The 14,621-nt window shown below is 34.0% G+C and overlaps 1 protein-coding gene across 5 annotated transcripts in view; it reads right to left on the reverse strand.

The window, feature by feature from the left end:
- Nucleotides 1–14,621, reverse strand: part of DPP10 (dipeptidyl peptidase like 10) — a gene marked incomplete at both ends in the record, with an annotated part of 1,352,958 nt that overhangs the window by 492,740 nt on the left and 845,597 nt on the right. For 4 of the 5 annotated variants that reach the window (XM_081242278.1, XM_081242277.1, XM_081242276.1 and 1 more), the window contains one exon: nucleotides 10,233–10,328. The exons of the other annotated variant lie outside the window; for it this stretch is intronic. In XM_081242278.1, coding sequence (XP_081098404.1) covers nucleotides 10,233–10,328 — 96 coding nt within the window. The remainder of the gene's footprint in view (nucleotides 1–10,232; nucleotides 10,329–14,621) is intronic. 5 annotated transcript variants of the gene reach the window in all.

Raw genomic sequence — 14,621 nt, forward strand, 5'->3', positions numbered from 1 at the left:
AAATAAGTTAAAACAAATAAATTTATTTTTAAAAAGTAGGTTGTAACATAAAAGTTTAGCTCTCATAATCTAAAATTTGGTTTATATTTCCAACTCCCTTTAAATACCCTTAAGTAATCATCATATTTCTAAAACAGAAATATTATTTTCCTAAATTTTCCCCAAAATACTAACACTGGATTTTATGAGTAAATCATTTTCCCTACTCCCTCTTTGCATTTAGTATAAATATAGTCATTTTAACATAAGCTGGAATCTTAAAAATATTTTCTTAAAAAACTATTTAGATTTAAATTTCAAACAAAAGTATGAATATTTGCAGTGGTATGTAAGGTTACCATAGTTTGATTCTTTTATACTAAATATTTTGATTTTGATTTTGATTTCAAGTGCTTTTAATATAGATTATTTTAAACTTTGGTAAAAATATATGGAGCATGTAAATCATTTAGCAATAAAGAGAACATTTTTGGTAATCCGCAGAAAGGTAAATATGCTTTAATGATATACTTCTGTAAGCACTTCTTTAGTTTTGGCAGGAAATGATCTACTCTTGATAGTAAGATACTTTGACATACATTACTTTAAAAAAGAAGATCAGCAATGATAACAATTAATTATATTTTTAACCTAATTTTCAATTCTTTGAGCTGTGAGTCAGGAAATACAGATGTCATAATTTCAATAACCTTCTATGTGTTTACATTACTGGGAGGGGGAAAAAAAACAGTAAACTACAGGGAATACTCTGTCTCAACAAACAAGGAGTAAGAGTGCTATTATAAGAATCTGTGCCTCTTAAGACAGTCCAGCACTGCTCTGAGAACATTTTTATTTTAAGGAGAATTTAGTAGATTTTTATATGTTATAAAAATAACAACATAAACAAAAAGATAAAAAATTTAAAACATTAAATCAATCATAGAAAATTATTTAATACGTTAGCATATTTAATTCTGATATCACTTTTGTTGCATCTACAAGTGTGTGATACAATTAGGAGTGTACTATGCATATGATTCTGTATTCTACCCTTTCCACTTAATATTTTATTCCAAGCATGTTCTAATGTCATTATTTTTTTCAAAAGATCAGTTTCAATGGCTGTATAATATTCCATTAAATGGATGTAAAATAATTTATCTAACCACATACCTACTTTTGCACATTTACTCTCTACCCAACATTTTGTCCTTATAAATTATGTTTCAATAAAAATATAAATTACCCTCAAAACCTCATAGTCATTGATTCAATTCTACTTTTTTAAACTATCGGCTTGGTTGATGGTTATAAGAAATTAGGGAAAAAATTAAAAATAAGTTAAAAGAGTTAAAATTCTGACCCAGAGCTGGGAGTGATAATGCTGTCAGAAGTGTAGCTCCCTGCACACAAAGAAATCCAACAGTTTCTGCAACACAACCAAACTGAACTGATGGACAGAAGCCTTTGATGGATAAAACAGTGCCAAACCAAAAAATAACAAACTAGATTCATTTGTCCCATTTCCCTAATTATGAGTGAATATTATTGATATTATTTCAGTAATTTGTTTTATTTTTCATGAAGATTACAATAATGGCTTTTCACTTTCTGTTCAATATCCTGGATATAATTCATCAGGATAAGGCTCCTGGGGCATTTATAAAGAATTATCAGGTGCCCAGAGCATCTCTAAAAGCTGTTGTCAGAATAACATTCTAATAACCATTCTAAGATTTATTCCGCTCCAGATTTTTGCTTTTTATTTATGTTTTCTTAACTATTATTTTTTGCCTTTACCTTTTTATTTTTACTTTTTGAACATTTTTGCTTATTTAATTTTCACTGTGCTTTTGCCTACAGAAAATATTATCCCCACTTTAGATGAAGAAACCAAGCCTCAGAAGACTTTAAAAAATTGCTGCAAGACTCTGGTTTTTTTCTGTTTAAGGACTTTTCCTATTTCAATATGTCATACTGTAACACATCGTTTGAAAGATAACAGGTTTAAATACCTATTTTTGAGTATCATATGGTAGATGAGTTCAGTTGTCTCCAACATTGTCCAATAAAATTAAGATTATATCCAAGGGGGAGAACCTTCAAGATGGTGGAGGCGTAAGAAGTGAAGATCACCTTCCTCCCCACAAATACATCAAAAATACATTTACTGTCACAAAGAAAGAAAACTACAGGCCAATATCACTGATGAACATAGATGCAAAAATCCTCAACAAAATACTAGCAAACAGAATCCAATAGCACATTAAAAGGATCATACACCATGATCAAGTGGGGTTTACCCCAGGAATGAAAGGATTCTTCAATATATGCAAATCAATCAATGTGATACACCATGTTAACAAACTGAAGGAGAAAAATCATATGATGATCTCAATACACGCAGAGACAGTTTTTGACAAAATTCAACACCCATTTTTGATAAAAACCCTCCAGAAAGTAGGCATAGAGGGAACTTACCTCAACATAATAAAGGCCATATATGACAAACCCACAGCCAACATCGTTCTCAATGGTGAAAAACTGAAACCATTTCCACTAAGATGAGGAACAAGACAAGGTTGCCCACTCTCACAACTATTATTCAACATAGTTTTGGAAGTTTTAGCCACAGCAATCAGAAGAAAAAGAAATAAAAGGAATCCATATCAGAAAAGAAGAAGTAAAGCTGTCACTCTTTGCAGATGACATGATATTATACATAGAGAATCCCAAAGATGCTACTAGAAAACCACTAGAGCTAATCAATGAATTTGGTAAAGTAGCAGGATACAAAATTGATCCACAGAAATTTCTTGCATTCCTATACACTAATGATGAAAAATCTGAAAGTGAAATTAAGAAAGCACTCCAATTTACCATTGAACCAAAAAGAATAAAATATCTAGGAATAAACCTACCTACAGAGACAAAAGACCTGTATGCAGAAAATTATAAGACACTGATGAAAGAAATTAAAGATGATACAAACAGATGGAGAGATATACCATGTTCTTGGATTGGAAGAACCAACACTGTGAAAATGACTCTACTACCCAAAGCAATCTACAGATTCAATGCAATCCCTATCAAACTACCAATGGCATTTTTCACAGAACTAGAACAAAAAATTTCACAGTTTGTATGGAAACACAAAAGACCCCGAATAGCCAAAGCAATCTTGAGAAAGAAAAACAGAGCTGGAGGAATCAGGTTCCCTGACTTCACACTATACTACATAGCTACAGTAATCAAGACAGTATGGTACTGGCACAAATCTAGAAATATAGATCAATGGAACAGGACAGAAAGCCTAGAGATAAACCCACACACATATGGTCACCTTATCTTTGATAAAGGAGGGAAGAATGGAGAAATGGAGCCTTTTACAATGGATAAAAGACAGCTTCTTCAATAAGTGGTGCTGGGAAAACTGGACAGTTACATGTAAAAGAATGAAATTAGGACACTCCCTAACACCATACACAAAAATAAACTCAAAATGGATTAAAGACCTAAATGTAAGGCCTGACACTGTCAAACTCTTAGAGGAAAACATAGGCAGACACTCTATGACATAAATCACAGCAAGATCCTTTTTGACCCACCACCTAGAGAAAGGGAAATAAAAACAAAAATAAACAAATGGGACCCAATGAAACTTAAATGTTTTTGCACAGCAAAGGAAAACATAAACAGGACGAAGGACAACCCTCAGAATGGGAGAGAAAATTTACAAATGAAGCAACTGACAAAGGATTAATCTCAAAAATATACAAGCAGCTCATGCAGCTCAATATCAAAAAAACAAACAACCCAATCCAAAAATGGGTAGAAGACCTAAATAGACATTTCTCCAAAGAAGATATACAGATGGCCAACAAACACATGAAAGGATACTCAACATCACTAATCATTAGAGAAATGCAAATCAAAACTACAATGAGGTATCACCTCACACAGGTCAGAATGGCCATCATCAAAAAGTCTACAAACAATAAATGCTGAAGAGGGTGTGGAGAAAAGGGAACCCTGTTGCACTGTTGGTGGGAATGTAAATTGATACAGCCACTATGGAGAACAGTGTGGAGGTTCCCTAGGAAACTAAAAATAGAACTACCATACGACCCAGCAATCCCACTAATGGGCACATACCCGGAGAAAACCATAATTCAAAAAGAGTCATGTACCACAATGTTTACTGCAACACTATTTACAGTAGCCAGGATATGGAAGCCACCTAAATGTCCATCGATAGATGAATGGGTAAAGGAGATGTGGCACATATATACAATGGAATATTACTCAGCCATGAGAGGAAACGAAATTGAGTTATTTGTAGTGAGGTGGGTGGACCTAGAGTCTGTCATACGAGTGAAGTTGTCATACGAGTGAAGTAAGTCAGAAAGAGAAAAACAAATACCATATGCTAACACGTATATATAGAATCTAAAAAAAAAAAGAAAAAGTGGTTCTGAAGAACCTAGGCGCAGGACAGGAGTACAGACGCAGACATAGAGAATGGACTTGAGCACACGGGGAGGGGGAAGCTGGGACGAAGTGAGAGAGTGGCATGGATGTATATACACTACCAAATGTAAACTGGATAGCTAGTGGGAAGCAGCTGCATAGCACAGGGAGATCAGCTCGGTGCTTTGTGACCACCTAGATAGGGAGGATGGGAGGGAGGTGCAAGAGGGAGGAGATATGGGGATATATGTATACGTATAGCTGATTTACTTTGTGATACAGCAGAAACTAACACACCATTGTAAAGCACATATACTCCAATAAAGATGTTTTAAAAAAATTATATCCAGGGCCTCACATGTGATCATTCATCCCAGCTAGACATTTTCCACACACACAAAAAAAAAAACCATGAAACAACTCACATGCGTGATGGACACTGGGAAGGACAAGTTTGTATAGATCAGAGAAAAATCTATGCACACCCTGAGGAAAAGAACTGAAATGAAACCTCTACTGATTGTGGATCAAGTGGGCCCTCCTTAATATATCAAAGAAATATAATAGTTTATCTCATTATGCTAACCGAACTACTTTGAGTTTTAATTGGATCCAGACAGTGTGCTAATTGCTGGGCTGACTCAAACATAAATATGACACAAGTCCTATTCCTCAGGGTTTACTGTCTCTTGGAACCAAGCTGCTCTAAGAGTCATGTTGGGAGACTACACCCAGTTGGGAAGTGATGGCCACTAGTCCACAATACGATAAGTTGAGCTGAGGGTAAGCATTTGATGCTTTCATAGCAATCTGACAGTGCCGCCAGATCCAAATGCATGATAAGTAGCCTAATTTAACTGAGCAGATGAACCCATGGGTGAGCCAGCAACAGACTAACTATACGCAGAAGAACCTTGTTGCATGATGCTGTGATTCAACCTTAGTCTTTCCAGTATACCCCAGATGTACTTAAAATCCAAAATATATTCTTTGATGAAAAGATAAATGATTTATAATCTACAGAATAAATTTTGAAATTAGCCAGTGGTAAAGATTTGAAGATAAAAAATACAGTATCACTTTATTCATTTTGTATAAAAGCTTAAAATGAACATCCTGAGATTGTTAAAATTGCTTTAAAATCTCCTTGCATTACCATCATCCTTATTTTGGAGACTGATTTCTTCTCTCCAATAATATTATTAAAACAAAAATAGAGACAGTCTAAACATACATTATCCCCTAAGAGTGGTGCCGTTGTCAATCTAACCTAGATTAGTTAACAAGAAGGAAGCAATTTCATTTCCTACATTAAAACCTCTGAATATTGATATGCCAGTTCCTGTTCAAAACCTGAGAATTGGCATTTAATGTGAATAATCACTATTTCACTCAATATTTGTATCATTCTCATTTAGCAATAACAAAAAGTTATGAATATCATAGCAATCCTATTAGTCGCCTGTATATCCTCTCTCAAAGTAATAGATGAAATTCCTATTTTATTCCAATGTCATGTTGGTACTTATTATATATTTTTGCAATGTAATTTTAAAACAGTTAATTATAATGAGCTAAATTTGGGGGCTGTATTTGTAATATTTACTTATTTTATTTTTCTAATAATTGATTTTATTGTATTTTTCAAAAACATTAATTCATGCCAAATAGGAAATACAAACAAAGTATTAAATTTTAAAACAGTGGGCTTTCACTATAGTTTTAGAAGCACTGTCTTAGAGGAGATTAGACATGTTATAATTATAATCAAGGAAGAAATTTCTATATGAGAGAATCAACCTCTGGGGTTTAGCGGAAGATGATGCTGGCAGGAAAAAGAACTTTGCACCTGGGAATCAAGTTTCCAGTGGGACAAAATTGGGGCTGCCAGATTGGGGAGAGGGTTCCAGGTAGAGAAAGTAGTGTTGGCAAAGGCACAGAGTCAAAAGAGCTTTTGAGCCTTATGAAGAATATCAAGCAGTTCAATACCCCTGAAACATAATGTAAAGTAGAATAGTAGGATAGAGGCCAATCTTGATTCTGAGAGGTCTGGAATTCAAAGGGAGGAGTTTGGAATTTATTCAGTTGGCAAAGGGGTTCCTCTGATGGTTTTTGAGAAGTGTGTTTACAGTTTTTAGTTGGGCCTTATAAAGTTGTATTTGGCAGGAGACTGCTGGAGGATTGGAGACCCATGAAACTAAATAAGGAGTTTGGTATTAACATATATATGCTGCTATATATAAAACAGATAATCAACAAGGACCTACTGTATAGCACAGGGAACTCTACCCAATATTCTGTAATAACCTATATGGGAAAAGAATCTGAAAAAGAATGGATATATGTATAACTAAATCACTTTGCTGTATACCTGAAATTAACACAACATTTTAAATCAACTATACTCCAATATAAAATAAAAATTAAATTAAAAAAGAAAAAATAGTTATAAAATCACATAAACATACATATTTATCGAAAAAATTCAGGAAAGAATGAATAAGCAAAAAGAAAAAAATGTATCAGGTCAAAATCCAGCCATCTGGAAACACTCACTGGTATACAGTAGAGACAGTGTGAATTACATACTATCAACTCTGTTTTAAAGACACCGTTGTTTACTTTTTATACCATAAACATGTAAATATGTTCATACATTTTTTAGTGGCTGCATAAGTTACCATTATATGGATGTCCTTAGGGTAGATGACATGACTGCAATATTCAACATGAAAGGATTAGTCACAGTGAGATCTGTACCCATGAGATTGTCAAAGAGGTAGTTAATGCATGTGTTAAAGATGTGGAATGGCATCTCAGAGTGAAACACTGGGAGAAGGTAGGCTTTATACTTCAAAATAGTGATTAAAGCAGGCTCCACCTCTTATCAGCTGTGGTTTTGGATAAGTGTTTTGCTTTAGCCTCAGTTTTCTGGGGTTCATCATTATAACTTACATGCTATCTATGAAGTATGTCTATAAAGCATCCAGCACAAAGCCTAGCATAGAAGGCACTCAATTAATATTAGATTTTTCTTTGATGATTGATAGGTCCTCAAATGTACGTGGGGAGATGAATAATGTTAAAGAAGATGGATTTCCGAGTTTCAAGGTGACATAACTACGAAGAAGATGCTATAAAAATGGAGATTTCAAGGATCTGAGCAGAGTTGGTGGAAGGCAGTTGTTACACTAACCATGAATATGAGCACCCATCCAAGGCTGCATTGACATTCACAGATATATTATTTGAGAAGCAGCATAATGAATGACATTGCTACACTTCAGCCTACACATGTCAGGGCCATCTAGACGCCCTCCTTCTCCTTGACCAGTAATGTATTAAATGTTCCTATGGTGACCTCCAAGAACTAAAAGAAGCTTCCAAATGAGGTTGGGTTAGACTCCTTCAAGCCACTTATATACTATAGAAACCTGGTGAGACATGTCATGAGAATAAATAAGAAGCTCACATTTTACATTCAGATACAATCTGTGACAATGAAGCCAGGGTTACACATTGTATTTATAGTCCCCACTGTATTATCTGGCTTTGTGAGGAATATGTAAATAGGCCAAGTACCCAGTGATTGCCAGAAAGGTGATCTGGATTGGATAGAGGAAAAAATGAGCACAAATCTATTCCCCTGCTGGAAAAGCAACCCAGTGCACACAATCTACTGACAGTGAGTCAATTCTTTCAGTGGTATTTATAAAGATCACATGGCTCTAAGAGCTTAGATATTGTTTAAATCTGTTTAAAAGGTTGTTTTATGTCAAGTTCTTTTATAAATATATTTGATCTTAGGTTTTATTTGTAGTATGATAACACACTGCAGCTTTGTCCCAGGATATATTTTCAAAATCAGCTTTACCAATGATTGGTAAAGAAATTATGAAAAAAAAATGATTAAAATGATTAACTCCAAATAATTTTATTTTGATATCTTGTGAAGCATTAGAGTAAAATGTGCGCCCTAGATACTGAAATGTGGCTTAATTTAGTATGCAGTTCACTGCTTAAACACCGCTCCAGTCCTTTGATACTTCGATATCAAAGTGTCATTTACACATGGGAGTAAATGCCTCTTTAAATAGTTCAAGCTAACCTGAGAAGAGGGACGAGACCCATGATTTTTTTCTTGCTTCCCAAAGTCAAAAACTGTACAAATTTCTATAGTTTGGTCAAAATCATGATGAATAAAACAGAATATTATTCAGCATTTCAAATCTAATGACTCAAAATTTTTTGGTCATCTCCTTCAATAGAAAATACTTGCTAGCAAGTAAAAAGATGGCTTACAAAATTACAGTGGCACATTAGGAGAACGATTTGTGGGAGATCCATGTATTAGAGCAATGCTAGGTAATTCCATACCTTTTTTTAAATTTAGTAATAGTACTCATCTGAAATAAATCACAGTGTACCTCTGAAATAATCATAGTGCAAAGGCAACAATAAGGCAAGACCCAAATTTATGAAAATTCAAAATGAAAATATACAAATAGATTAATAAAACTGCTATCTTGTTTTCTCTATTTGTAACATTATCACCATGATAATACTTACCTTGCAACTAATTTCAACTGAAACCTGAGTTTACAGAAAAATAAAACTGAACTTCTGTTAAATGATTTCATTCATTTATTCAAAAAAAACAAATCTTAAGTGCTTGCTGCGCTCCAGAAACTGTATCAGTGCTAGGTAAACAAGTATGATTTGGCTCCTGCCCTCATGAATTAAGTTACATTCTTTTTATAGCTTCCATAAATAAACATTTAATTTGCAGGCATAAATGTATTTAATTAGGATGTTACAGAATAAAGGATGGACTGTAAGTGAGACGTTATTCATTAGATACAAAGGCAAAGCTCTTCTTAGCTATCATACATGTAACCTACTCTAGGCCTTGAAAACAAGCAAAGATATTATGTCTAAATAAAATGAAGGGCAAAGATTAACAGCTATCTAACCATGGTGACTAGTATGGTCAGGCAAATTGTAATATTCCAGAAATGAAAACCTGACTTCCTTTTCACCAACACATTTCTTATAACTGGATTACCCAATAACTCCCCCTACCACCTCCCACAAAGACAAGCCAAAGTCCAAGGAGCCACCACTCAGTGGTTTTGATTGATTGATTGATTGACTGATTGTATTTGTAATCTAAAATCTTTTTAAAGCTTTTTGAAAATAGCAAAATCAGAAATAACCTAAGGAAAGCTGAGGTGATTTCTTTGCCAAGCCACAAAAAGCAAAAATGCAATGTGTTCCCATGCCCCTTCTGTCATTTCAACTTTGTAGAGTCAACTTTGTAGACTCTCAGACTGGAGAGTCTCCCTAGTGTGTGGTATTTAAACTTAAAAAGAAAAGCCACAAAGAGAGAGAAGAAAATTAATCTGATTGCCAAATTTGAATCACTTATATGTACGCTCCCAAAATCTATACTTCTACACCAAGGAGAATTACCCAGAGAAATGCTAGAGATGTAACACGTGTTTGCAGTCACATAACTAATGATTCATGAGGGAAGAGCAGATACAGAGCAGTCAATCTAATGTCTGGGGGATAATTTTATTGATGACCTAGCTTAGGAATTAGTTTTCTCTCACATGAGCCAAGGTATAAATTTCTGATTAAATGGTATCTGTAATCATTGAAGCATAATGTCAATTAAAATAACCACTGGTAGTCAACCAGTGGTCAACAAAAACACTATTTAATTTTAATTATACAGAACTTGAAATAATATAACATATAAGAATGTATACACATACCATTGATCCATCGAGCTTCTGGATCATGAAGCACAAATTCTTTCCTGAAGAGGTCTTCTAAAGACAATCTGGTTTCTGATGAATTTGTGAGTTCATCTAAAATAAAGTAAATTTTAGGTTAGACACATTCTCCAAAGAAGACATACAGATGGTCAAGAGGCACATAAAAGATGTTCAACATCGCTAATTATTAGAGAAATACAAATCAAGACTACAGTGAGATATCACCTCACACCAGGTCAGAATGGCCATCATCAAAAAATCCACAAACAATAAATGCTGGAGATTTTGTGGAGAGAAGAGAACCCTCCTACACTGTTGGTGGGAATGTAAATTGGTACAGCCACTATGGAGAACAGTAAGGAGGTTCCTTAAAAAACTAAAAATAGAGCTACCATATGACTCTGCAATCCCACTCTTGGGTATATATCCGGAGAAAAACATAGTCTGAAAGAATACATGCAGCCCAATGTTCACTGCAGCACTGTTTACAATAGCAACCTAAATGTCCATTGATAGAGGAACAGATAAAGGAGATGTGGTACATATATACAATGGAATATTACTCAGCCATTAAAAAGAATGAAATAGGGCTTCCCTGGTGGCGCAGTGGTTGGGAGTCCGCCTGCCAATGCAGGGGACACGGGTTCGTGCCCCGGTCTGGGAGGATCCCACATGCCATGGAGCGGCTGGGCCCGTGAGCCATGGCCGTTGAGCCTGCACGTCCGGAGCCTGTGCTCCACAACGGGAGAGGCCACAACAGTGAGAGGCCCACGTACCGCAAAAAAAAAAAAAAAGAGAATGAAATAATGCCATTTGCAGCAACATGGAAGGACCTAGAGAGTCATACTGAGTGAAGTCAGACAGCGAAAAAGAAATATCGTATGGTACCCCTTATATGTGGAATCTAAAAAGAAATGATACAAATGAATTTATTTACAAAACAGACTTAGAGAATGAACTTTTGGTTACCAGGAGGGAAGGATGGGGGGAAGGGATAATTAGGGAGTTTGGCATTGACATGTACACAATGCTATATTTTAAATGGATAACCAAGAAGGACCTACTGTATAGCACAGGGAACTCTGCTCAATGTTATGTGGCAGCCTGGATGGGAGCAGAATTTGAGGGAGAATAGATACATGTATATGTATGGCTGAGTCACTTTCCTGTGCACCTGAAACTATCATCAACATTGTTAATTGGCTATACTGCAACATAAAATAAAAAGTTTTTAAAAGTCTTAAAAAAAACTAAGGAATTATACTATCTGGACTACTTTGCTTTAAAAATATGTTAACTAGATGACAATATAAAGTGGAAATTTTAATGGTCTTTGGCATTAGAAGTTTGTCTGTTCCATGATACTTTTCAATCCATTAAATTATTTTCAATATTAAAATTGTCTTGAGCTACCACAAATTTAAGAGATCAATCCCTTGTTATGTAGTGATATATAATATGAAAGCAGTTAATAATTTCTATTGTGCATTGTGCCCCCAAAGCGTACATTTTTCACTGTTTAACCATAATCCAGCCCAATACTTTCCAAAAGCACTTCAACATATTCTCTCTAATGATAAATTTACAGTTTTGTTGTAAACACCAAAGATGAAGAGGTAAAGGTCTCAAACAAATATGATCAATAAAACTTCCCAACTTGAAAGGAAGTTCACCAAATAAACAGAATAAATACCAAAATTCCACAAAGAATTACCCCCCAACAAATACTAAGTGGACTTAGGAGTTAAATGTAAAAACTCAATATAATTCCAGAATAAGAATGAAAAGCACATGTTTATATTAGTCCCTGACACATAAACTAGGTGTACTTCCTTTTTAAATCCCAAAATCTAAGAAATGGAAGGATAACACAGTTTAGGTACCAAAATTAAGCATAGCAAACACTTTTAGACAAAAGAGGCTACAGACAAGTTTGTGATATTTCATTTTCTTTGCAAAATAATATCATTGTTTATTTACTGTATAAAATCATCTTTGTGACCTTTCAGCTGTGACCTTAACTCTGGTTGAAAATAAAATGTCAACAATATATGCTAACCTCATTAGATATTGTTTTCTAAAAGTTCAGTACTTATTGCAACAAGAGCTTTGTTTCTTCCAGCTGAAAAGCTGGGGCAAAGAATCAATAACTTCAAATGCAGTTTCTTTCAACCTGAATCAACCATGTAGTAACCCACAAAATAATTGTTCAGAAACAACTGAAAAAAATGTAACAAGTGGAACTAGTGAGAATTGTTTGACCCAAGCCTAGCATAAGATTATATATAGATTATATATAGATTTGCAAAACAAAATGCTCCATTTGACAGTCTGACACAAAAAAATTTAAATTTACCTTATTCATTCAACAAATACTAGGGCTCTTAATTTTCAGGGTGTTAAGTGAAGTATTGTAAGGTGCAGGAGACATATCTATGTCCTGCCCCGAGGGGCTCACACAAAGCAAGAAAGAATATGATGGATGTCAGAATGAGGATACAGAGTACTATATGAGCTCAGAGACAGGAAGGAAAATATCTTGCAAAAACGATCAGAAAAGGCTTCAGTGAAAAATATAATGACCAACTATCATGCATTGCTGGTGGGAATGAAAAATGGTACAGATACTTGGAAGACAGGTTAGCGGTTTCTTACAAAACTAAACATGTAATCTAACAATTGTGCTCCTTAGTATTTACCCAAATGAGCTGAAAACTTACAGCCACACAAAAATCTGCACATGGATGTTTATAGTAGCTTTATCTATAACTGCCAAAATTTGGAAGCAACCAAGATGTCCTTCAATAGGTGAATGGATAAACTGTGGTCCAGATATTGTGATACTACGAAGTGATAAAAAGAAACGAGCTATCAACCATGAAAAGACATGGAGGAACCTTAATTTATTAAGTGAAAGAAACCAGTTTGAAAAGACTCCATACTGTATGATTCCAACTATGTAACATGCTGGAAAAAGTAAACAATGGAGACTCTAAAGATACTAGTAGTTAGAATGGTAGATACATGTCATTATACTTTCGTCCAAATCCATAGGATGTACAACAGCAAGAGTGAACCCTAAAGTAAAATATGAACTTTGGGTGATAATGATGTGTCAATGTAGGTTCATCAGTTGTAGTAAACATATCACGTGTGGGATGCTGACAATGGGGGAGGTTTTACCCATGTGAAGGTAAGGGTAAATGGAAAATCCCTGTACCTTCTGTTCAATTTTTCTGTGAACATAAAATTTCTCTTGAAAATAAAATCTATTCATTTTTATTTTTAAAAGTTAAATGACCTGGGCCTTACAGGTTTCAAAAGACAGAGAAAGGGAATGGCATGGACAAGTGAAGGGATGAGAGCATTTTAGAGAAAAGAATGACTGCTTTTTGTTTGACACAGCAAAAAAGCTTTGATGCTAGAATTAATTTTCTGTCATAGGAGTTTGGGATTTTAATCAGATGAGCTAACTTTATCAGGATTTCAGAAATATATTTATTCTATGAGATATCTCAATAAGACCAGATTTTGGTATAGACAAGTTTCACAATTTAAAGTTTCCTGAGATTATATAAATGCACCCTAATTTGTCCAATACAATTCCTTTAATTCTTAGATGATTATGTTTTACCATCTCTCTTTGATATGCATTTATTTAGTTAATCCAATGAAATTTATATAGGTAAAGGTAGGAGGTAGGAGTCTAATTTTCAGGGGAAATTAGATTATGATAGCACAATCTATTAAATAAATGATCCTTATCAACTGAATTGAAAAATTAATTATATTTTTGCTCCTAGGTAAGTTCCACATATTTTGTTTACTGTATCTTTTGGACATATGTAAAACAAACACAAAAAAAACCTTGTAAGGCAAATGCAGCATACCATACAATCTTATTTTCAAATACATTTTTTCAAATATTATTTTGGCAATTCTCAAATGTCTGTTCTTTCATATGAGCTTAAAAATCATATTAAAATCCACTAGAATGGGAATCTTATTAAAATAGCATTATATATACACAGTGAATTGGAAAACTTTAAACTTTAGGAACGTTAATTGTGTTTCATCTTCTATTTTTCATATAGATCCTTCACATTTCCTATTATATTTACTAGTAAGTATATATGGTTTGTTATTGTGAACAGAATATTTCCCATTGTTATTCTAAATGAATTTATACATACACACAGAGTTAATAATTATATTATTCACCATATCACATTTTCTTTAAAATGCCAATGGAAATTAAATCTTTTATTTTTCTACATATTCAATTCTATCATCTGAAAATACATTTTCTCTTTTTCCTGAAGTTTAAATTTATATGTATATATACTTATATGCATATCTGTGTGTATATATATGCATTTATATGTA

Source organism: Mesoplodon bidens (assembly GCF_964165515.1).
Source record: "Mesoplodon bidens genome assembly, chromosome: 8".
Classification (NCBI taxonomy): Eukaryota; Metazoa; Chordata; class Mammalia; order Artiodactyla; family Ziphiidae; genus Mesoplodon; species Mesoplodon bidens.